The following is a 26,944-nucleotide window of genomic DNA, read 5'->3' on the forward strand; positions in this document are numbered from 1 at the left end:
TAATTCGTATGTTTTATTTATTATTTATTTATAAGCGTATGAAATTATTTACATGTGTGATAACAAATTTGATACAACATCAGGTTCACAACCATTTTTCAGTATTAAGTAGATGCAAGCCATAAAATTAAGTGAATGTGTCACCTGCATAGCAAATTTTTAGGGGTTAAATAGAGTTTCTATATTACATATATATGATAAACTTCAGGTAAAACCATTGAGGTAAAATCAAGATGTATACTAGTACTGGCAGCCGTATTTTTCATCAGTTTTGGATCCAGTTCTGAATCAAGTCTTAACAGTCATATGACAGTTTTACCAGTAAAATATTTGTAGGAAATCCTCATGCTTTTTCTTTAGGAGTTAAATATCGTAAAGAAAGCATTTAGGGTGCCAAAATCAAAGATGGTTGCTGGTGTCAATATCAAATTTCAGATTCCAAAATCAAATTTAAGTAGATAATTAATACTTCAGTAATTGAGTTGGAACCACTTCAGGTGCTAACATTCAAGACAGCCAGTGGTAGCCACATTGATTTTAGATTGTGCTCAGGATCAAACCTTCACAGGTACAAATAGTATAAGTGTCTGTAAAAAGTTTCTTACAATTACATTTCCTGTCACAGTGTCACAGAGAAACCATTTAGGGAGCAGACAACTAAACTAAAATTGTACCTGAGCAGTTCTTATTATTTGTTGCAAAAGATGACATATTGATCACTTTGTAGGTGACACATTAACAAATTTCCATCCACAAAGTAACAAAAATTGAATACTGAATGTAAAACTTCAACAGGAATATCAAATATGAGTTTGCACAATTGAGAATGCAGGATTGCCTGAAATCAGTTGAATGAACACAAATTAATACTTCAAAGCACATTGACTCCTGTTTCTGAGCTATTGAATGTTACTTCAGTTTGTTGAAGATCATCACAATGAGCGATTTTTGAAGTGATACTTGTACTATTTGTTGCGATTAGTGCTACAATTCCTACGTTTGTGGTGATACTATTCCAGCTCACTGAGATTAGCACTGCGACTCCGACGTCTGAGGTGGGCCTCTATAATCTGTGAATACTCGTGTCGACCGAGTAACTGGTAGGCCAGAGGGAGGAGATGGGAGATGATGCTGTGGAGGGGCTCGCCCCCGTAACTAAACAAGTCCAGTCCCAACTCCAGACCCTCCCCATAGTCACACTCGTCATTAGCAAACTGTACCAATGTCACAATTTCCTGAATTGCCTCCATCCTTTTATCTCTGTCACTTTCAGACTTTGCCTCCACCACAGCTTTGAACATTTTTTTTAAGTCGGCTGAAAAATATCAATTTCTGTTTTCACAATATCGCAAAAGCAAGTCTAGCCACAATATCTTCACTGCTGTAAAAAGATTAGAGACTAACATTTGAATTCTTAAATGAAGCTTAGAAGAACTTATCTGCTTCAGAAATAACAAAATCTCAAAGGAAAGAGGCATACACAATGCATATTAAATCTATAGAAAAAATCATACTGTAAGGAAATGTTTATCTTCATATTAATCCCTACAGAAATGAAACAGTTTTGTACTGCTGAAAAGATCTGCAACAGCTATGAAGTTATCTCCTATTAAATAAAAATGTCATTTTACCTGGCTCCTCTGGGACTTCTCGGTATCCAACTTCGTTTTCGTCCAGAGGTACCACCATTCCAGCACCATGGAAAGTCCTGCAAACCACTTTCTTATCACGGTCTTTCATGCTTTTGGTTTTCATGTCTAATGGATATTTCTTACTGTCAGCAAAGTCTTGTAGCTCCTCCTGAAAGTTCTGCAATTTCTTCTTTTTCCCTGCATCAATGTCTTTTGATTTGAGACGTTCATCAATTACTAACCTGAAAAGGGAAAGGTACAAAACAGTTTGCCAAGATGATCATGAATAAAGCTATGCATGCTTTACCAAGAACTATGTTTTAGTTAAGAGCTTTTCTATATGAGCATTCATGGGGCAAAGAGGCACTTTTTGTGACCACCTGTCACAATTCCAACCCTCACCCCTTTGACGATACATTTACAAAGGACTATGTATGGTTTGGGCCTTTTTCCGCCCCCAAATCCATCAAAATTAAAAATCTGCAATAGAACTTTCAAACGGATGTTTCTTTAATTTTGAATACTTCCCCAGTACTATTATGTAAATATTTATTTGTGTTTTCAATTTTGGCTGCCATGGTAACCAGGTCATATTTGCATAAATTATTGAAATTTGATTATTCAGTCAATTTTGACAGGTTTTCACCTAGTTTTTCTCTTAGCTACCATAGAGCACACTCTTGAACAAACTTTATATTTCTTTTTAAGATGTTTTACAGGTGCCTACACAGTTTCTAGGAGAAAAACTATGCAAAATATCCCAATATTAACTGAATATTCAAATTTTTCTAATTTAAGCAAATTTGAACTTGTTACCATGGCAACAATAATTAGAAATATAAATAAATATTCGAAATTAAAGAAACAGTCATTTCAAAGTTCATTTTAAGGTTTTGAATTTTGATACATTTGGGGGCCAAAACAGCCCCAAACCATACATAGTCCTTTAAGAATGACTTTAGACTCCACTTCCCATATATTTTCAACTGGCCTCAGCCTCACACATTCATATATCCTAAGAAGAAACAATATCCATGTAGATGTAAATCATGTAACCGTTGTGACCAAACTGAAGTCAACAGAATAGAAATTGAAGTCCAATAGGTAAATATTTGACAGCTTCAAATTTATGTACAATAGTTCTTCATATGAAGACATAATTTATCATAACAATTACATGTATGTCCATTATTAATAATAATAATAATTTGAGGTTCTTTTATATACCGCTTTATCACACCTTGTTCGTAGGCCGTCTCAAAGCGGTTCACAAATTATTATCCATGGTTATAGGGCCTTTGCAACCAGCCAATATCTTTCAACTCCCTGCCTGGGGAGCATACAGCCGGTACTGCCATTTCGGCATTCAACAATTCTAGCACTTCCAACCATGTACTCATTTACAGCTGAGTAGGCAGGAACAAACGGAGTAAAGTATCTTGCTCAAGGATACAACACAGTGCCGTGACTCGAATCCGCAACCCTTCGGTCACGAGTCCGGCGTCCTACCACTAGACTACTGTGCTTCCATTGCATTATTATTATATAATTAGTTCTGTAATATGTATAACAAAAACTTATATCTTCTTTGTAATGTTAATATACGCAGCAATTACTCCAAATACAGCACAATTGTTGAGGAATCAGTACAGAATGCATCACCAACGAGGATAGAGCTGTTTAGTGATAGAAATATTTGCTTATTTATTCAAATGCATCTCTTTCACATAGGCTTATAATTACTTGATAGCTGCAAAAATGTTGTTGCCTTTCTGGGTAATGATGTAGGAATCTGCAGCTTTGTTGGCTCCTACGAAAACTGGTAGCTCTGCTGGGTCATCCCTGTCAAAACAGTCAATACCATTATATATAGGTGATGGTGAAAAAACAGAACAGTACCAATCAGGAAACTGAACAGTAATACAAGTTTTCATTTTTTAAGGTGTAATATGCCATATTACTAATAACATCATCAAATCCAACCAAAGTCAACAAATTGATTCACTGCTATGGATTTGTGTTGCATTTGCTTGTAAGAAATTGACATAGTTCATTCTGAAATGCTTTTCCATTTAATTAAAATGGGATTATAATCTTAGATTTTTGATAAAAATACTGTCTTTAATATCACTTTCACTGAAATTTTATTTCTTGAATATCTGAGCGTTGTACATTTTCTTTGGAAGATTTTTAAAACTGGATTGTCAAGGACAATGCTTGTAATTGTACCTTCATTATTGTTATTTTGAAGGAATCCGAGTGGGCTCATTTTCATCAATAATAATACATCTCGGACTATTTAATTTCAGTACCTAAAGTATCCCAGATGAAATAGATTCTTGTCGTCACTTTTGACAACTGTTTGGAACTCTGGAGGGTCATAGTAGTAACGCCAGTGCAGCAGGAAGTTTGGACGTTTTCCTCGTCTGTTCCTTTTTACACCTTTATGTTTACCAGCCAAGATATCATAGGGACCTACCAACTGGAATCCCAAATCTTTGCTCATAGCATCTGTACAAAATAAATTAAAATAATATTATTTTCTCTCAAGATATTGAAATACCACATCTCAAGAATATTTCGATCTTAGGCCCATAAAAATGTGTATTTTGTCATGGTTTCCTTTTTTCATACATACCTTGTAGTGATTCCTGATGGAAACATTTAGTTATTTCAGTACAAACCTACCCAACCACAATACTTCCAAATAAATCACTTCTGTCCATGGTTGGGTTTTCTGTCTATATGTTCAATGCACATTATCAGTTAAATCTATGTGTGCTACATCTTTAGCTGGAATAACCCTTTATAAAAGTAACAACTAGTTGAAACAAAATCCTACAACAGTGTTGTATGGTGTTGAGTGGCACCTCATTAATCATTGCTCCAAGCCACATTTAGTTTATGTGAAATGTCTGCCCTACTGGAACAAAGAGACACCTGATTCTTACAGTAAAACACAAATAATATGAAGGAATAGTGGGGGAACTGGATTAGTGTGATAGGGTTTGCATTAGATGAAGGTTGACTATCACATTAATATTATTGAAGCTAATTTTATTGAAGTTATTGGGGGCATTTATAGAAACTGACTTTTACCTTCGGGATGTTTGCTATTTTTACTTTTACAAAATTCCCAGAAATCATAAAAGTCATCGGGCATTTCCACTAAAAATTTCCTTTTGATGTTTTCCTTAAGATCCTCTGGGGAGGAGGGCATGTCATCATCATCATCTTCATCATCAGGACTTTCTTCAGCGTCATCTTTAGGACTTGAATCTAAAAAAAGGATCAAGAAATACAAAAGACTTTGTTCAGCTAAATTTGAAGGATTTTATATTCAATATTTTATTTCTATATTTGTTAAAACATGTATTTACCATAATGATTCTAATAACAGTTCCTGCAAATCCCTGCTGATGTAGTTGCATCTGCAACACTTTAAACATGCCTGCCCCTCCCCCCNTTTATAAAGTTTCGTTAAAATATCATATACAGTGTATTCACAGTGTTCTGTGAAGGTTTGAAATGGTCATTGTCAACATGATCGATGTAGCAGTAGAGATAAATACATAATCTTTACATCACTACATGGAAGGTACATGTCCGTGTGTACAAGTAATAGGTAAGTGAAGTGTTCAAGGATGTTCCTTCTTCCTTCCTCAAAACGAAAATAATTAACAGAGTTGGACTCTCTGTTTGTATTACAATGAGTCTACAATGCTTCTGACCAAATTTAGTCAAAATCCACATTAACTGTTCTGGACTAGAAGGAATATAAATCAAAATTGGATGAATACGTTGTGGACAGATAATGGACGCTACCCCACAGTGTAAACAAGCCTATATGGTCTTTTGTGCCAGGTGAGCTTAAAACTATTTGACCTCTAGAGGTTAATATTGAACAGATTTAACCTTTGACCATTTCCTTACGAAAGAAATAGTTCAAAACTCCTGTTATATTTATATACCTTTAAGATAGTTATGTTCAGAAGACCAGAAGCCAATTGTATAGACTGTAAGCTTCATATTTTGAGATATTTACTGAGAAATGCTGCAGCTCCTGATGAAGTACTACTAGGTCCTACATCTGACACATCTTCCTCATCTTTGTCATCCACTTTCTTTTTGCCAAAGAAGTCTGAAATTGTTGCTCCTTTCTGCTTTGGCTCTTCTGCAACCATTTTTTTCTTTTTCTTTTCAGGCTGTTCATGATCATCCTGAAACCACAACATTTTGTTACAACTTATATTTTATCTAATATAAACATCATAAGATCATTTTGATTTACTGCTTAAGATCTAGATCTAGAGGGGAAATGCTTTCTGTACAATAGGATCATGATTTAGCCTTTCAGTAGCTATATAGAAACAGCATGTATCTCAATTTGAAACCTTACATGATATATGAAACACAATCTGAGAGCATGTACTCATTATTACATGCCAGGGCTCACCCTGGACCTAAAAAATCAGTAGCCAAAAAACGTAGCCAGATTATATGGCTGTAATTTTAAGAAAATATGATTTAAATTAAAATGCTGAAAATTTCCACCAAAAGTTTTTGGGGGTTTTTTAAATCAAAAGAGAGACTTTTTCAGATTCTATCTCATTTCTTGACACAGGAGTTGTGAAAAAATCTAGGCTGAAAGTTTAAATTTTATAAGATATTATTCGCCTTCAATTCCGTGCCTTCAATCAAAAAATAAAACTAATAAAATCCAAATAAAAAGTAGCTTAAGTGATGCGATATTGATAATTATTTTTCCGTAATTCATGTTTTATGTAGAAATATATAAATATATCTAAAAAGATCACACATTTCAAATGTAAATGGCAGTAGAACACATTTGAAAGGAAAAGGACGCATTTATAACAGTATTGACCAACCCGAAATAAATCGGGAGCACATCACTTCGCGAAACTTCGCCATTCCCGTGCACGTGTCGTCGTTTGGCACCTAATACAAGCGACTGTCGAAGTTATTCTGAACGGTTTGCTGTTCTAAAAACCACACAGCTGCGATGCTGAATAACTTTTCTCGATCACTTGAAATTCTAAAACGTCTAACCACGAAGGTACACGGTCAGATACGATATAAGGCCTAACGTTTGAAGTGATCTGAAAGGCCGAAAATCAGGCCCTTCGACATGGTGTTTCAAGTCGATACTTATACTTTCTAATCAAGCATATCGGACATATTTATGCTTTCTACGGTACTGGAAAAGGTAAATGAATACCATGTACACTAATTTAGATAAATTGAACCTATAAATTTGTTGGGTGCGGTTTTTGAACGAGTTTATCAGATCGACTTACGGTGCCGTCAAATGTACGTGTACGACACCACCTATGTGTGACTCGCTTATATTATCGGACTGTTTTCTCAACGTCAATGGGTCATCCAATTAAATTGACCCCCCTGTCCATTATTTTACAAGAATTGTAACACCTTTTGCCACCTGAAGCTTGATAATTGACTTTACAAGTTAGACAAAAGCATTAATTAACTCGCAGTCGTACAGCGCACGCTGATCTGTGACGGCCCTGATTTTGTTTACGCAATCAGTGTCAGCCACAATACACACGTGAGCTCGAGTAGACGGGACAAAGATACAGAGTTTCCCCATTTTAAAAACTTAGTAGTCAATTTAGTAGCTACATCAAATTTTTAGTAGCCAATAAAAAATAAAAGTAGCAGCGATCACAGCCTTTAGCTGGTTTGGAACTTCTTCAACATTCTTCAAGACCGTTTGAAAGTTTGTTTTCTCGGAAATTGCTATATATATGTATTTCCCGAATAAATGCAACAAGTTGAACCTATTTTGGTGGGATTTTGTATGTGTATAAAATCATTTTGAACTTTGTTTTAAAATTATCAATAATAGATATAGCAACAATTTTTCAATAACATCTTGTTGAAATTTTAACTAACACATTATGAATATTTGTACATTCCGAGTGGTACAGTTAGACTAGGGCTGATATGTATATACACTATCAACATACCGGTAATGTTATTTCTCACAGTGATACACATATTGTATCACCATTTTAGTATCCTGATATTTAAACAATGGCGATAGACTACAATAAACTTTGACTAGGAAGAGTTACTTCATTTACACAACAAAAGCAATCGACCTATTGAGTGATGAGAGAATTGTAACCAATTGATTCCACCAAATTCAGCAATATCAGGAAATCACTTGTTATATTGTAAAGGCAACAACAAATTATGTCAGCAAATTCTTAAATAAAAGCAAAAAATAAAAGTAAATCTTATTTGTCACCAGTGCCCATGTGCAAAAGCTCTTCCCTAACCTCTATTTTATATCGCATACAATGGTATATTTAAGCATTGAACTGTTTTTGTATGGTATTTATGATCTATTTGAATGACACAGCTTTGCAAGCAAACAACAAAATGCACGCTAGCGTTTACGTTTTCTCTGCCTCTTATGTTCTTTTTTAACTTATGATTTATATTTAAAATTAAAAATGCCCGCCTTACCAACAGTCCACACAATTTCGTTCAATAGTTTAAACAGCGTATTGTCGCGTGCTGATTGGCAAACAAAGTAGTACTTTGAAATTTTAACAAACACTTTAATTTTATTCCACAATTCAGTATCAATACAATTGCGTATGATATGTCTATAGGGTGATTTAAGTTTATTAATAGAACTCTGAGCTGAAAGTTAGATTTGAAATTGTTTCGATTTTTCCCCGGAACAAATTTCGCGCATGGACAAATACAGTGAACACCGTAAATCTGACCTTGCCCTCCATGAGGGAGTTATTTTTGGAAGTTAATTCAATAATTCAAACTTTTCTCTTTGCTCATTTTGTGAAGAATACAGGCGTGAATTTATTTGTTGATTGTATGGGAACCTGACAACAGTCGGTAGATTCTATAACAGACTCGTTATTTGACACGTCGTTAGAAACTGAGGAACCGTGGATGCAAGACGCGTGAAACTGATAGCGTTTGAAGTGAGAGATCTTGCGACGGAGCACAGGTTCGTTACAAATGTCTGAAATGTTTATGTGTGTTGTGACTCATATCGGTAGGTCTGTAACATATGTGTCAGTAGGTCTATAGAATATGTGTATTTCAGACATTTGTAACGAACCCCTGTTAATCAGTGCAGTGTAACAGACGATATTTCTGATAAATTGCATGAGCATTAAAATTGTATCCATTGCCGGCATTGGTGATTTCGACCAATGTGCATTTTGTACGATACATTATGTATTGCAGACCTTGGTCTTGTTTTCGTTGTAATAAAGGTGTTTTTCTATTTTATTTTTTGCACATAAATTTTCAATGACATTGTCAAATCTCACAATGCCCAGCGATATTTCAGCAGCCGTCATGTTTATTCATATTGAATATTGTAGTTCCGATCAGTGTTGTATTAATACGCTAAGAATTATGTCTCATGATGCATGGTAATTAAAGTCCCATCAACGACACAGCTTTCAAAGAGGCTATATAGTGACAATGCCATGCAAATGTAAATATTACTCGTTGCTTGTTTGTGGAACCTTTATTTTAGTTTTGTTAAAAAACAAAATCTTTGTGTACTTTTATTTTGTAAACCTTTCATTATTTTATGATAAGACTTCACAATATGTATTGTGACATTCTGATTCTAGATGTGGCTCTGCATCATGTTATCATGCTTTAATATAATGTTATTAATATACTCAGAACTACAGGACTAGACGTGCACTAGAATTACAGACGTTTCGTTACTCAGTCGTTGTGGTACCATTATGTGTTTTGTATGTGTATAAGACAATCGGTACATTCAAAAATTGTTTTGATATTTTACAAACACTTTCGGCATTTGCAAATGATTTGGGCTGTAATGTTATGCCTTTGGAACGGATTGTCTAAACCAGAGACATATAAAGCCAGTCTCTGTTTAAACGGACCTGAAGTATATTCTATGTGTATAATTATGTCATGACATTTAACTACCGGGGGTACATTCGAATATTTGGAACACAAATAACTATGTTAAGTAATATTCTTGATAAACAAAGTAAATGGCGGGAAATGACAAAAACACCTATTTTGGTATTTTTACACCTGATTTCTTTTATAAAACTCTTATATCTCTTGGGAATATGTTATTGGTCGCTTCATACCTCATCCGACTTCATTTTTGGGTGATAAAATTCTTTTAAATGTTGTGCATTTTTCCTGTAACATCCTGCTCCGTATTTGCATTGTGGTTTTGACGCCATTGTTATTGTTCTTAACTACCTCCCCTGTGAAGAGTTCTTCGTAAGGGGAGCTCTCTTTACGGTATTAACTACGTGGTTTGTTAGTAAATTTTAACGACTAATATTCAATCAAATATGTTTCGTATATTTTAAATTAAATAATGCCGTCTGTATACATAGAAGAATGTATTAGAATGGTGATTTATGTAAATCCTATTCAAATATAGATATTACAAAAGGATTGCTCTTCCCGTTTTTGATGACGTCATCGGTATTGTAGTATTTACACAAGTACCTTGGTGAACTTTGCTGGAGCTAGGGTAAATTCGCGTATCTGCTAGAAAACGGTTGAACCTGTAAAGATAACGACAGGCACTGATCTGAACCGAAACTGATCTCAGGATAATTTGGCACGTGTTATTCTCCGAAACAGTGCATTCTTAGCTCTGCTTATAAAACGGTCCAAGTGTATTCGAACAACCGGGACACGCGAATGCAGCCTACTAGTCTCAACAAATTTTGCCACATTAAACTTTTATCTAGCATCCTTTGATACGTCTGGAAGTTGTCACAGCTCATATACAATGGTAAGTTTTAAAATGTTTGTACGTTTCTAAAAACTGGAAAGAAATAACACAAAAGGTCTAGAAGATGACAAATTGTAGTCGAATTTGTTATCACAAAACCAGTTTTGTTAATATTTTAGGTTTAGAACTGGTTCGACTTTGGTTTCAAGACTGGTTTTGGTTTTACCACTGTTCAAACAAATGTCTGGTTTTACACAAAAAAACGGCATCATAACAAATATGTTCAGCACTATTAAATTCTTCAAATGTTTCTCAATGATGACGATGACATGGATGATATACTCAAATTGGTAGAAAACTGTTGAAAAAAACCTGTAGTTGAGAACTGATCTAGCTCAGGTCCCAATATCTTTTGGAATTTGCGGAGGGAATCACTCGCATGTTATCAGTTAGATGTCAGGATGTAAAGTGACCGTGCCAATACGTCACAACGAGGTTGTCGCTTAGCTGACACGGTCCAAGGGAGAGAACACTCCCGAAATTCACCACACTTTTCCCCATTTTATGAAGGCCCCCTCCTAGGGCTTGGTGATGACCAGAAAAAAGTCTGATGATAATAGACCGTCTGGTTGTTGACCAGACAAATGGCATCCCTCCAGAGGTGGATAACTGTGGAGGTCAATACCCCCCTTAAGTGAACAGTATTTTGTTGGAGCCCCCTAGAATTGAGCGATATTTTGTTTAGTACCCCCTTAAGTAGCAATATGTTGTCAAGTACAGTACTACCATACCCTTTGGTAGTGAGGTTAATGGTGGATGCCAGTGTTTGATAAGGCCTCAATAAACACAGCTAAATATAGCTTTGCTTGGTTTATCTCCCCAAGGAACACCACCGCTATGGATATAATCCCATCAACAGGCACAGTCACCCTGTGCCCCGCTAAGCATGAAAAGAGTATTCCCCATGATAGGGCCCAACATCAGCTATAGTGTACGTGGTAACACCATTGGTCAATTCGACAGCGTGCCACTCTCACAAATTCCGTTGTTGGGCTCGCTGACCGTAGACAACCCAACTTCAGCTTTAAGAGGGTAAATTATGCAATCAATTACTGGTAAAGGAAGTCGTCCTTTCACAGTTGATGTCAGTATAACGTTAATGGGTGTGTTTTCAGTGTTTATCTTCCAGCGAAGGTTCCAGACAAGGAAAAAAAAACAATCAGAGGTACACATACCCAGGAGGAGGAGGAGGACAATTTCTTCAATTTCATCTTCAGGAAATACAGAACAACAGATGACAATGATTTTGAGCTAACAGAAGAAGATCTGAAGGAATTTCAGCAGCAACTGCTGCCAAACCTGTATGTCCTCTACAGACCCGGTGAAACGTTAACAGTGCCAGTGCACTGCCAGCACGGACGACCCTGGCACCAAGCATCGGAGGGCCTCCTGTGCTGCTCAGCCACTGCCCCCATCTTTACAGTGGAAGATAACTGCTCGACACCACCCTCATCCACAGCCCCTTGCAAGACAGTGGTAAAGGTGGTGACCTGGTCCCTGGTTATCTGTTGCCTATATTTGTCAGGGTTGGGACACTGACCCGCACAGCTACAGCTGGAGGTCAGGTCGATCCCTACCTCCCCTATAGCTGTGCAAGTCTGGTCCCACAGCTGTTGCAGGTATAACATAAGGTGGAGTCCCCTCCCCACCTAATGAGGGTGTAGGCTAATGGCTATCTTGACCCTGGGGTCACCTGGCCCCTAGCCCAGCTGTTGGGATAGGCATAATTAGCCACCCCACCCAGAAGGACTACTTCCCCAACCGCCACCTCCTCTGATCGATCGGGTGATCTCAGGGCAGTCACACCACCCTCCAAGAAGCTAGTTGACTGATCAGAGCTGGTCCTTGGGGCAGCACCAGCCCCGGGGAACAAGAAACGCCCTGGGTCCAGGTGCCCTGGCGCGACTTCCTGAGGATGAGCCTCAGGATCACGACTTGCAGCCTCCAGTGAAGAAGGCTGCCAATTGACCAGGGCAGGCTGAGGGACATAGGCCCCTCGTTCCGCAGGAAGTCATTGACAGCCTCCGCCGTCAATGTCTCCCTGCTGCAGAAAGAATGAAGAGCGTCCACAGCCCACGCTGGGTAATGTTTGCCCTCCACAATGAGGGCAAGGAGACGAAGGACATCGGGGAACCCCACAGTTATGAGCCTGCGTGCAGAGCATGCATGCCAAGCCCCAACCACAAAGGCAGAGACTGCCCAGTGTAAGCCTTTAACCGATCGTGATGGCAGTGCTTTGACCCCTTGCAATTCTTCAAGTTGTAGACAAGTAGTAATCCCAGGTATTACTCGATATCTTGAAAAATTCTTCTGCATTCGCTACATTCTACCATCACTCTTTCTATCGACGCCATCATTGATTGGGAAACCAAGTTCTACAAAACCACAACCGGGTGCGGTTTGATCAGTTTTATGAACCGGTTTTGGTTTGCCTTTAACAAATGAAAAACCAGTTTCAGTTTAAAACTAGTTTAAAACTGGTTTTCATTAAAATTAGAAAGTTTACAAAACCAGTTCGAAACTAAAACTTTAGTTTTGTGTTAACAAATTTACGTTGTATGAGACCCCCCCCACCCCCCCNATCCAACAATGTTTAACACATCAAGATACATTTACCAGGGGCCATGAAGACAGGCAACCGCCACGTGCACATTTCAGCACAAAATTGAAGTGGAACAGAATTTGATCCTATCAGAGATAATCCACCTACAGTAACATATATTATCTATGAAGTGGGAAATAATGTGTAGTGAAAATGCATTCTTTTCTTTCATTTGGAACAAAAATGGAAATCATATGTATTCTCTCAACATATCAGGTCGTACACTCTGCCGATTGAGCTATATAGCTGTAAAGACCTATAATAGCTCTATTGACCTATCTGAAATAGGTCTTTCGAGCTATTTTCATGTGATTTTCTTTTTTAAGGAAAATGAAACTAAGTCGCTATTAAAAGAAGATTGTATCATTAGGTTGATAACAAAAGACATTAAATATAAGAATTACTTCTTTTTTTTAAAATGATATAAAACAAATCGGAAATTTTACATTAAGTTTATGAAAAATTAAAATAAACATCTAACTGTATTATGTAGCTCAATCGGCAGAGTGTACTGGACCTGCATATTGCAATAATTAATACAATATAAAGTTCTTCTTCCTGTATTGAGTTGAGTAATACTGGAGTGAATTGACTCGGTGCATGATTGATAAAACAGGAGGCTTCCCCAAATGGTTAAACACAATATTGTTAAACCATACACAGGAGTGGGGGTTGCTTTCTAGCATCGGGCTACAGGGAATTTCCTTTTAGCTCAGTGGTAGAGCATCCGACTAGGAAGTCTGCAATCACGGGTTCAATCCATGGTGGAATCCCACTACTTCCTTTCTTGTAATAAATGGTGTCCGTGGCCCTCCCTTTGGTGACAAGGGAGTAGTGTGGCAGATTTTAATTGTACATAGGTCTAATGCCTTCTAGCTTCGAGCTACAGGGAATTTTCCTTTAGCTTAGTGGTAGAGCGTCCGACTAGGAAGTCTGCGATCGCGGGTTCAACCTGGTGGGATCACACTACTTCCTTTCCTGTAAGAGCTGTACATGTGGACGCACTGCACTGTATCTGAAATAGGTCTTTTGAGCTATTTTCACATCATTTTCTTTCTAAAAGAAAACAACACAGAGTTGCATTTAAAGGAAGATTTTATCATTATTTTGATTACAAAAGACATCATGCAAATAACAGTTTGGGTTTTTTAATGTTGATTAAAAAATCAGCAATTTTGCATTTATGCATGAAAAATAAAATATACCACTAACTGTATGCAAACTGAAATCTTTACAGCTATAAATCGTGCAAGGATATACATTACAGATTTTTGTTGCATAAAGTTTTCCTCTAATGAATAAAATGTGATTATATTTTCAGCCTGAAAATGTAAACATCAAAGTTGTGGGTCGCTGCCGAACTTTGACCCCTGAAGAGGCCAACAAAGGGGCAAAGACAGTGGTGAGGGTGTCTGGTGACAAGATATCCGTGGAAACAGGTGGAAAGGTAAGTCATCAGACATCATGATGCGACATAATGTGTGGTTAATGGATATATAAAGTTTAAAAGACATTTTGCGTTAAAATGGTGTGCCAAACTGAACCCACCAATTCTCTCCTATACACAACTTGTAACTTTTTCTTAATCAAGATCTTAATTCTTTTGTGTACATATACTACAGATCTGGATATTGTTTTTCAGGAACAATCCTTTAGTTTCGACGGAGCTTATGGCAGTGATGTTAAAAATGTAAGTATTAACGATATGATTCTTGATTCTACAGTACCTTGTTTTAATAAACTTAAGCATATCACGGCTCACATTTTGTAATATAACTATAATTCATCATTTTTGAAATTTGTCTATTATACCTTCGACATTGTTACAATCAGATATAAACAACTTGGATCTTTTGTAGATTGCTGTAAAACAACTTTGTATGCCTATGGGTTTAGTTTAGTCAAAGATTTTGGCTAACTTTTGTCCATAGAAACATGATTTTTATTAAAACAAGTCTCACTATATCTAACTTTAAATTTGAATCTTTTGATAAATAGAAACAGTAGTACTATACATACATACATACATGATTATATGAGCCTTCAGGCCAAAATTAGAACAAGGGATATAATTTTTATTAACAGGACCAGATTTTCAAGGAGAAATGTGAGCCAGTGCTGCAGAGAGCCTTGGAAGGTTACAATGTTACATTTATGGCTTTCGGCATGGTAAGTTGTACCCGCCTTTTACAAAACAAGAAATCCCAGAGGGATCTTGGCGCCAACCATTGTACCATCTTCATTAGTTCTATGTCAGTTCAATCTCTTCTTTTCTTTTCTCTTATCTGTTTGATCAGTTTGCCTGTCAGCCATCTTAATCAATCTGTTTATCAACCTCAAAAGTTAACATGCACAACTCAGGACCAAGGGGAACCTACATATCAAATTTAAGAAAATATCCTCCAGTAAATTCTGAGAAATCGCGATAACAAACTTAAGTTTTATTAATAAGATGGCCAGCCAATATGATTTAATATGCATAACTAAGAACCAGAGGAACCCTTATGTGAAATTTGAGAAAGATCCTTCTATTACTTTTTAGGTCACCTGAGCTTTAGCTCAAGTGACCTATTGCTATCCGTCGTCGTCGTCGTCCGTCGTCCGTTAACATTTTACATTTCAAACTTAAAGTCAAGTTCTGCTAGGCCGATTGAACTGAAAGTTGGTAGGAATGATCGCCTCATGGTCCTGACAAAGTGTTGTTATTTTTCGGGTCGATCAGAAATCCAATATGGCCGCCACGGCCGCCATTTTGAAAACCTATTTCAAACTTAAAGTCAAGTTCTGCTGGACCGATTGAACTGAAAGTTGGTAGGAATGATCGCCTCATGGTCCTGACAAAGTGTTGTTATTTTTCGGGTCGATCAGAAATCCAATATGGCCGCCACGGCCGCCATTTTGAAAACCTATTTCAAACTTAAAGTCAAGTTCTGCTGGACCGATTGAACTGAAAGTTGGTAGGAATGATCGCCTCATGGTCCTGACAAAGTGTTGTTATTTTTCGGGTCGATCAGAAATCCAATATGGCCGCCACGGCCGCCATTTTGAAAACCTATTTCAAACTTAAAGTCAAGTTCTGCTGGACCGATTGAACTGAAAGTTGGTAGGAATGATCGCCTCATGGTCCTGACAAAGTGTTGTTATTTTTCGGGTCGATCAGAAATCCAATATGGCCGCCACGGCCGCCATTTTGAAAACCTATTTCAAACTTAAAGTCAAGTTCTGCTGGACCGATTGAACTGAAAGTTGGTAGGAATGATCGCCTCATGGTCCTGACAAAGTGTTGTTATTTTTCGGGTCGATCAGAAATCCAATATGGCCGCCACGGCCGCCATTTTGAAAACCTATTTCAAACTTAAAGTCAAGTTCTGCTGGACCGATTGAACTGAAAGTTGGTAGGAATGATCGCCTCATGGTCCTGACAAAGTGTTGTTATTTTTCGGGTCGATCAGAAATCCAATATGGCCGCCACGGCCACCATTTTGAAAACCTATTTCAAACTTAAAGTCAAGTTCTGCTGGACCGATTGAACTGAAAGTTGGTAGGAATGATCGCCTCATGGTCCTGACAAAGTGTTGTTATTTTTCGGGTCGATCAGAAATCCAATATGGCCGCCACGGCCGCCATTTTGAAAACCTATTTCAAACTTAAAGTCAAGTTCTGCTGGACCGATTGAACTTAAAGTTTGTAGGAATGATCGACTCATGGTCCTGACAAAGTGTTGTTATTTTTCAGGTCAATCATAAATCCAATATGGCCGCCACGGCCACCATTTTGAAAACATATTTCAAACTTAAAGTCAAGTTCTGCTAGGCCGATTGAACTGAAACTTTGTAGGAATGATTGACTCATGGTCCTGACAAAGTGTTGTTATTTTTCAGGTCGATCAGAAATCCAATATGGCCACCACAGCTGCCATTTTGGTAAACTATTTCAAACTTAAAGTAAAGATCTACTTGGCCGATTGAACTGAAACTTTGTAGGAATGATCGAATCATGGTCCTGACAAAGTGTTGTTATTTTTCGGGTCAATCAGAAATACAATTTGGCTGCCATGGCCGCTATTTTGCTACTAAGTTCTAATAGGCCGATCTCACTTAGAATCGGTCTAGGAATGATTAGCTCATGGTCCTGACAAAGTTAAGTTAACATTATACTATTTTTTACTCAAATTGGTACATATTTCAACAACAGAAATAAATACTGTAGGACTCAGGTGACCGTTAAGGCCCATGGGCCTCTTGTTGAGAAATATTGCTAAAAAAACTTTTACTCCCAAATTCCATATGACCACCTGCCAGCCATTTTGGTTTTCCAATCATCCCCAAAATTTGAAATGCACAACTAGGAACCATTGGGAACCTTCACGTGAAATTTGAGAAAGACCCGTCTTGAATATTCTGAGATAATACGAACAAACTCTCATTCTCAAATTGGAAATGGCCTTCTGTTGGCCATCTTGGTTTTCCCTTCTGTCCCAAAATTTGATATGCTTAACTAAGAACCATGGGATACTTTCAAAAAAAATTTGAAAAAAGACCCCTCCAGAACTTTCTGAAAAGCAGTGCTAACAAACTAATTCTCAAATTCAAGATAGCTAACTTTAGGCCATTTTGGTTTTGTGATCAGTCCCAAAAGATGATATGCATAACTGAGGACAATGGGGAACCTATATGTGAAATTTGAGAAAGATCCTTCCAATAATCTCTGGGAAATAGCACTTACAAACTTTAACTCTCAAATTCAAGATGGCCGACAGGCAGCCATCTTTGTTTTGTGATCAGTCCCAAAAAACGATATGCATAACTTGTGATCATGGGGAACCTGCCTGTGAAACTTGAGAAAGACCCCTCCAGCTCTTTCTGAGGAACAGGTCTAACAAACTTTATCTCTCAAAATTCAAAATGGCTGCATGTCGGCCATCTTGGTTTGGTGATCAGTCCCAAAAAACGATATGCATAACTAAAGACAATGGGGAACCTATATGTGGAATTTGAGAAATATCCCTAATATGGTTCATGGGAAATAGTGCTAACAAACTTTAACACTCAAATTCAAGATGGCTGCCCATCGGCCATTTTGGTTTTGTGATCAGTCCCAAAAACCATATATAACTGGTGATCATGGGGAACCTTCATGTGAAATTTGATCCTTCAGTTCTTTCTGAGAAACAGTGCTAACAAACTTTATCTCTCAAATTCAAGATGGCTGCCTGTTGGCCATCTTGGTTTTGTGATCAGTCCCAAAAAATGATATGCATAACTAAGGACAATTGGGAACCTATATATTGAATTTGAAAAATATCCCTCCAATACTTCATGACAAATAGCGCTAACAACCTTTCATTCTCAAATTCAAGATGGCTGCCTGGTTTCATTGAACTTTTTCAAAAGGCTGCAAGAACTGTACCAACAGTGACATGACATTTTGAAGTCAGTAACTGAATAGAGGAGGAACCTCTGACTTCACTTTACATAGCTATATCATGTTGAAGTCTGTCAGTGACTGTATAGTGGAGGAACCTCTGGCTTCACTTCAACATGATATAGCGTTGTGAAGTGAAGCCAGCGGTTCCTCCTCTATACAGTCACTGATAGACTTCAACATGATATAGCTTTGTGAATTGAAGCCAGAGGTTCCTCCCCTATACAGTCACTGACAGATTTCAACATGATATAGCTTTATGAAGTGAAGCCAGAGGCTGCTCCTCTATACAGTCACTAACAGACTTCAACATGATATAGCTATGTAAAGTGAAGGCAGAGGTTCCTCCTCTAAACAGTCACTGACAGATTTCAACATGATATAGCTTTGTAAAGTGAAGCCAGAGGTTCGTCCTCTATACAGTAACTGACAGACATCAACATGATATAGCTTTGTAAAGTGAAGCCAGAGGTTCCTCCTCTAGACAGTAACTGACAGACTTCAACATGGTATAGCTTTGTGAAGTGAATCCAGAGGTTCCTCCTCTAAACAGTCACTGACAGATTTCAACATGATATAGCTTTATGAAGTGAAGCCAGAGGCTGCTCCTCTATACAGTCACTGATAGACTTCAACATGATATAGCTATGTAAAGCGAAGTCAGAGGTTCCTCTTCTATTCAGTTACTGACTTCAAAATGTCATGTCACTGAATAGAGGAGGAACCTCTGACTTCGCTTTACATAGCTATATCATGTTGAAGTCTGTTAGTGACTGTATAGAGGAGCAGCCTCTGGCTTCACTTCATAAAGCTATATCATGTTGCAGTCTGTCAGTGACTGTATGGGGGAGGAACCTCTGACTTCGCTTTACATAGCTATATCATGTTGAAATCTGTCAGTGACTGTTTAGAGGAGGAACCTCTGCCTTCACTTTACATAGCTATATCATGTTGAAATCTGTCAGTGACTGTATAGAGGAGGAACCTCTGGCTTCACTTCACAAAGCTATATCATTTTCTCTCAGACTCATGACAGACAAGTCCACAGACCCTTCCAACAGGGAATAGTTCAAATGCTTTCCTTGCAAATTTTTGCTTAATTGAGAAGTCAGTGATCTTTACTTTGGATAGATTGAATCTGTAAATATTGATGCTGAAATCCTAAAGAATATGACTAAACAACTCCTACTGACTAAAGGCACTAATGTCAGAAAACTATGTTGGTATTAAAAAGATGTTTTTAAAAGATAGAAACACTGGCCATGGCATCCTACTAGTTTTTGTCCTGTGAATTAAAGTCAACGCAAATGTACAAATATACATTGTACTTTTAACAATACTTATGCTTAATATCAATAAAATTGGATAGAAAAGTTATCATATGTAACTTGATGTTTGTTAATTTCACCCAATTTTACTGTGTTCAACTTTTGAAATTAAAACTTATGTGATATATGAGTGGAATCCCACACAAGATTGTGTCTTGGCTATGTCAATGAAAGCAATTATTTCTAAAGTTTTCAATCATATTTCTTGAAACTTTATTTCAAAATTCCATACATCAATTGTTCAAAACAGCTTTAACGTAAGGTCAAGTTCATACATTCAAGGTGAAGGCTACAGCTACACAACCTGTACATGTGACGGAGAAATTGTCATTGCTTTCCTAACTAAGTAAACAAAATTACATAAAACTTGCTCCATCATTCTGAACATCAAATCTGTTTGCACATACACATGCAACCTCAACTTTCAAAAAGTCTTGTTGTCGACATTTGTTGCACTATGCTATCAGTTCTGAAACCAACAATAATGACAACTGTAATAACTTAGTATGTGCTCTAGCTGGTACATTTGCAGTACTCTTTTAAAATGTATTTGAAATTGATATGTGCATCTTATTTCAAACGATGGCCTATATAGATGATAAAGCTTAACATATGTTATGAATTTTTATTTTTTGTAAAGAATTTATGCAATGGAAATAGAGGGGGGAAATGTAACTCTCTTTAAATCTTGTGTGTGTGGGTATGTATGTTTATATATAATTTATCTTATTCAATATTGAAACATACAACACTGTATCAGATTGTATTAAAGTGGTTTTTTTTACCTAATTTGTTCCTAGGAACACTGATGCAAAACAATTCCGTTTGTCATAAGTAGAGACCTTTTCACTGTATAGTGAATATGGGATACACTGTGTTTAAAAGCTTTTCAAAATATTTGACAGACATGTATAGTTATGGGTAGCAGTCATCCATTTGTCTGTCCACAATTTGGTTTCAGCAAGTTAACATCCTTAAATATTGTTCAGTTTTAATGAAACTTGTGTTGTGTATAAACAACATACACAGATCACTTATGCAAAATTGAAACTTTAACAAATTCACACGTATTAAAAAGCATGCATATACCCTCGTAAATGTCCAACATTTTACAAGATAACTTGTTTGAATATTCATTGATCAATATACAAACTTAGACGATAAGTTCGAAGTTGAGCGAAATCCATGCATCAATAAATTAATTAGCATACTACGCTCTGATTGGTCAATGGTTTTTGCCCAGTAGATAAGACCAGATTCTGATAAAACTTAGTTAATATATTGTTCAACAACAAAGGAGAAATTCAACGATGAATACAATCTGTGCATAATTTATTAACAAAATTAGCTCTGATTTGAAGCTGGTTTCAACAATAATTTAGTCAAATATGACTTGATTCTGATGAAATTTTGTCAACATCTTAACTAATAACAAAATCTGCCAGTGATTTATAAGCAATAAGGGAATATCTTTAGCTTTAATGGTTTAAAATATGCCAATTTCTGTTTTTAATGTTTGAAATATGGACAAAGGGAAGCAATTCCTTTGCAAATCAATTATCTAAAGGCCTAAAATGATACATTCTAGAGAAATCTCTGTACCAATCTTCTGACAAACCTATAGATATACTGTACACACAAGAAGAATAACTTCACAGTGGTACACCTTTACATAAAACTAGGACCCATAACAAAATTAACAGTTAATCCTTCTGTACAATATGATGTGCACTTTGTCCTTATTTTGTTTCTCATTCCAGAAATAATATATTTATCTTGGTCTAACTTTTGCCTTAGCTTTCAGTACTTTCAGTGCTTTAATTTAATATGTTTCTTAATCATCAGACGGGGTCCGGAAAAAGCTACCTAATGAACGGTACTGATAGCGAACCCGGAATAGCTCCTAGTGTAAGTATGCAAGGGGAATTGAATAAAATCAAATGTTATTTTAGTATTAAGTTCTGGTATAATTGAAATTAGCAAATTATAAAATAAAAAGTAAAAACAATCCAAAATAAAATGCCTTTATGAGAAGTTAAAGTTTTAATTTTTTTCCATGTTAATAAAATTTTAATCATTCAAACTTTTCCTAAATATTCAATGACTAAAAAGCATTTTCAGTATTGATTGTTAAAGTAGTGCATGTTGATTAAAGGTACTACAGTTTTTAAAAATGTGGTCAATATATTACCATATCTTTTTGTTGGTTCATAGGTGATAAGGAGAGTGTGTCAGATGATGGCAGAGAAAAGCAACCGGGAATTCTTCACCACTGTGTCCTACCTGGAGGTGAGAGTACCACCAACCAACTCAGTCTGACAAAACATTAATAATAATCACTGAATAATTCAGTTATTAGAGCCCCGTATCGGAGATACGGGTGCCTTATAGTAATCACTCTGTCTGTCTGTCCGTCCGTCCACAAATTTTGTTCCTGGCTGATAACTTCGGTATTTATTGACCGATGTACATGAAACTTGGTCAAGATGTTCAGTTCATAAAAATACATATTGAGGTAAAAAGTCAAGGTCAAAGGTCAAGGTCATTAGGTTCAAAGGTCAAGGTCAAATTTGACATCTTTTCACTGATGAACATTTTGTTATGACATGAAGAAGCAAAGTTGATCAGAATTAAACAACGAGTCAACTGACCAAAGGTCAAGGTCATTGGGTTAAAGGTCAAGGTTAAATTTTGAACCTTTTCCCTGATGAACATTTTGTTATGACATTATAAAGCAATGTTGTTCAGAACTTAACACAGAGTCAACTGACCTAAGGTCGAGGTTACGGGGTCCAAAGGGTCAAGGTCAAGTTTTGTATTTTTCACTGAAGAACATTTTGTTATGATATTAAGAAGCAAAGTTGGTCGGAATTAAAGAATAATTCAACTGACCAAAGATAAGGGTCACTGGGTTAATGGTCTAGGTCATTTGGGTCCAAAGGTCAAAGACAAAGTGGATTTCTGACTTTGACCCTGGCTCTTGATGGAGGAGGTGTATACGGTGAAATGAAACAAATCAAAGCTAACAAATGAGTATTGCAACGGTATTTACATTTCTGTTAGCCCAGTAAATATGGAGGTGGAAGGAAACAAGACTCGCATCATAGTAAATGTAAAATGTATATTTTGGTTCGTTGCGATTCTTTTTGAAGTCCAAATGTCAAACGTCAAGCTCAGCTATATGGGCAGATTGGTTCTTGATGATTATGGGGGATATATTGCCACAAGACGGGGCCCTTACTGACCTGTCAGTGTTCAAGTTTTCTTTATATTTGCTTTATTTACTGATCAGTCGAATGATGGTGTGAATTGAGTTGTAGAGACGAACCTAAAACTGTTGAAGCCAGAACATTATCAAATGGGACCTTAACAAATCAAAGATTACCTGCAAAATGGACAAACAAAATGTTGACAGGTATTTTAAGAATGACCACCTCCATTAAGGAACTCCTTACTACTGCCAGAGAGTATACCTACGATTTGTTTTATCTTCATGACAATAGCTATGGAAGTACAAGGATAAAAGACATCGATTGAAGATAAAGTAATTAACAAAGATATTCACGTCACTGTTCTGAAAGTGAAAATGTAATGGGGCAGGGCTGGTATACGAACACTTGGGCCTCCAGTCGCAACATCCATTTCCTCCAACCAACTGAACTATCTTATCACAGGTAGTTCCAACTTCAGTTATATCAAAAACAAAACCAAGGGGAGATTGCTGTACTGTATGTATGCAAAAGTACTGTGGAATCCATTTGTTTTTTTGTCTGTGGTGTGTCAGGGATCCATCGACCATAAGTTAGGAGATTTAATGTCAGATCCATGTACATTATACATTTCCCAGCATCTTTGTTTCTTTATCTTTTTGAAAGAATGTATGGTTTTCAGAAGAAAAAATGGTAGATTTTGGGGTTTTTATGCCCCCGCCATAAAATGGAGGGGCATATATTGTTGCCCATGTCCGTCCCGTCCTGTGATCAACTATCAACTATTTATGTGACGGGGGCACACATGTCTTATAGACATTTTCTAGTTTTTTCCAACTTGGAAAGAAAAGGTCTAAATCTTATCAGGAAAGGGAACACATTTTGTTCTCAATTGTAGGCAGGAAAAGCCCTGGTTAATTTCTTTGTTATTGAATAAGGATTATGTAGTCTATATTATATTTAAATTGTCATATTAAATGATAAAAAATCCATACAGTCCATCATGTAGTGTTAAACAGTAAATGGCTTACCACATACAACAGGTGGGGAGATATTTGATAGTGTCAGTATAAAATCATGCTGTATACAAATATTAAAAATGATATTGAGTAGGTAGGTAGAGTTTAGTACAAGTTTGTGTATTAATACTGGGATTATATACTTCAGGTTCTTGATGATAAGATGACTGACCTTCTTAATCCACACAACAACCCCATGAAGATCAGACAGCATCCACATAAAGGAATGTAAGTTATACAAATAATCTGATTTATATTTTTCTAAGGTTAATCAAGAAGTAAATATAGAGCTTGCTATCTTTTTGTGATTTGTGAATAGACTGGTGAAGCTGGTAGAGAAACGTGATGCTGTATTTTGCTGTAGTGATAAAAGTTGAAGATTTATCGATGGTCTTCTGGTAGACCAGGGGGAGTATTGTGATGTTGTATTTTGCTGTATTGGTAAAAGTTGAAGATTTATCGATGGTCTTTAGGTAGACCAGGGGGAGTATTGTCATGTTGTATTTTGCTGTATTGGTAAAAGTTGAAGATTTATCGATTGTCTTTAGGTAGACCAGGGGGAGTATTGTGATGTTGTATTTTACTGTATTGGTAAATGTTGAAGATTTATCGATGGTCTTTAGGTAGACCAGGGGGAGTATTGTCATGTTGTATTTTGCTGTATTGGTAAAAGTTGAAGAGGGACTGGCGGAGTTGGTAGAGTAATATGATATTGGTACTTTTCTGTATTATTTATCAGAGATTTATTTCATGGGATTTGTTGTAGATTCGTGGAGGGACTGGCGGAGGTGGTAGAGTAATATGATATTGTTACTTTTCTGTATTATTTATCATAGATTTATTTCATGGTATTTGTTGTAGATTCGTGGAGGGACTGGCGGGGTTGGTAGGGTAATATGATATTGTTACTTTTCTGTATTATTTATCATAGATTTATTTCATGGTATTTGTTGTAGATTCGTGGAGGGACTGGCGGAGTTGGTAGCATCAGGATATGATGACATGCTACGACTGTATGAACAGGGAACACGGGCCAGGAAGATGGGGGCCACTGACCTACAAGCCCACAAAGCTAGGTACCCGGCCCTCTACTCTAGAGATCTGTCACTTCAGTGGAAACCTGTTCTATCTAATTTATTTCAATTAACTCATTGACCCCTGAAGACACTTTTGAACTCCTCCAATTTAAAGGTTGGAACAGTTCATTATGAAATTTCAGGGGTGTATGAGTTAATAACATACTTCTCCGACAATTCATTAGTTCAATGAGAAACACACTTCTCTTGTAATCTCTTGTTTCTTTGAAAAAAACACTTCTCTAGAAATCTCGAGTCTAAAAATCTCTTATTTCAATGAAAAGCAATTTTCTTAAAATCTCTTACTTCAATGAAATGCAAATTTCTCTAGAAATCTCTTACTTCAATGAAAAGCAAATTTCTCTAGAAATCTCTTACTTCAATGAAAAGCAAATTTCTCTAGAAATCTCTTACTTCAATGAAAAGAAAATTTCTAAAAATCTCTTACTTCAATGAATAGCAAATTTCTCTAGAAATCTCTTACTTCAATGAAAAGCAAATTTCTTAAAATCTCTTACTTCAATGAAAAGCAAATTTCTAAAAATCTCTTACTTCAATGAATAGCAAATTTCTCTAGAAATCTCTTACTTCAATGAAAAGCAAATTTCTTAAAATCTCTTACTTCAATGAAAAACATTTTTTTAGAAATCTTTTGTTCAATAAAATTACACCTCTTATGCAAAATCTTTTATTTCAAGAAAAGACCTGCTTTATATATATATATATATTCTGTTTTGAAGGAATTGGTTTTTGTTATCTCTTTATCTTGATCTGTTAGTGTAATTAAGATATATATGTGCAAACACACTGAAATTTGTTTATAATGAAGCTAGGGGTCTAAGCAATTTATTTTAACTAGTTTACTGTAGGCATAATATATATGGGACAAAAATGTAACATTTGAGATCAATATGATTATACTGAGTCTGCTTTACTGCGTATTAGTTTAAAATGTACTAGTAACCAACGTTATGAACTGTGAGTTGAGATATGGTCAAGTCTAGTCAATATATTGCTTATTTCAGTGCCATACATTATAGAATTAAGTATATTATAGTACAGTTACATAGCTGGGATCAATCCTCTTAAATGTAAAAATATATAAATTTAATTTTATATATAAAAAAGTTGTTAAAGCAGTCAAAGTATATCATATATTGATAAATTAAATGAGCATGAAATATCCCAGATTTAGTTCTGAGAGCAGGTGGTTGAGACGTCCCCTACCTAAAAACCTCTCTGGATGTTGTACATAATATGAAAAGTAAAATGTTTTCTTTTTCATTTATTGCATTGAAATGTGTGGCCTTCCTGCAAGATTATCTCTAAATATTTATATGTAAATTTGTTAATAAAAAATTATTGTTATTTAAAACATATGTATATTTGAATGTTTTCCATATAGATTCATACACACCAATCGATGACTTTATAGAAGAGCTCGGTAATACAGGTTCCCAGTTTTACGTTTGATATATTATATTGTAGAGCCCACGCATTGTTTACCATTGTAATGGAGCAGAGAGAGCGACAGTCCAGTAAGGTTGGAGTTCGATCCGTCATCACCCTCGTCGATCTGGCAGGTAGGGACAAAAAAACATTTTGGTTCTTATAAAGACCAGCTGACATCACAATTAGTTGGTTTCTGGTATTCACAAAGAAATGTCTGCTTTTGTATATAAATACAAGGGAGAATGAGATCCAACGTCTGCTAGTAGTATGGTCCGTGAAGGTCAGTGAAGGTCAGTGAAGTTCAGGGTACCAAAGTTGATGGCTTCCGTAATGGAATTCACCAGTCCGTCTATGAGAGTAATAAATTCACCAGTCCGTC

General features: G+C 36.4%; 2 protein-coding genes across 2 annotated transcripts; one reads left to right on the plus strand and one right to left on the minus strand.

Annotated features, from left to right (window-relative positions):
- Position 1: 1 nt before the first annotated feature.
- Positions 2–9,918, minus strand: LOC110467121 (histone PARylation factor 1-like). Its single transcript, XM_021524055.1, has 7 exons — positions 9,791–9,918; positions 5,677–5,851; positions 4,731–4,910; positions 3,944–4,142; positions 3,375–3,473; positions 1,632–1,873; positions 2–1,315 (listed from the first exon to the last, which is right to left on the minus strand). The coding sequence occupies exons 1-7, from the start codon at positions 9,887–9,889 to the stop codon at positions 1,011–1,013; spliced, it is 1,299 nt and encodes a 432-aa protein (XP_021379730.1). The 5' UTR covers positions 9,890–9,918; the 3' UTR covers positions 2–1,010.
- Positions 9,919–10,131: 213 nt separating this feature from the next.
- On the plus strand, positions 10,132–26,696 carry LOC110466967 (kinesin-II 85 kDa subunit-like; the record flags this gene model as incomplete). Its single annotated transcript, XM_021523802.1, has 9 exons — positions 10,132–10,455; positions 14,379–14,504; positions 14,700–14,747; positions 15,143–15,226; positions 21,655–21,717; positions 22,024–22,098; positions 24,186–24,265; positions 24,994–25,113; positions 26,602–26,696. Coding segments are annotated over exons 1-9 (694 nt in total), but the record flags the coding sequence as incomplete, so codon positions are not given.
- Between the last annotated feature and the right edge of the window lie 248 nt (positions 26,697–26,944).

Source organism: Mizuhopecten yessoensis, unplaced genomic scaffold, assembly GCF_002113885.1.
Source record: "Mizuhopecten yessoensis strain PY_sf001 unplaced genomic scaffold, ASM211388v2 scaffold1721, whole genome shotgun sequence".
NCBI lineage: Eukaryota > Metazoa > Mollusca > Bivalvia > Pectinida > Pectinidae > Mizuhopecten > Mizuhopecten yessoensis.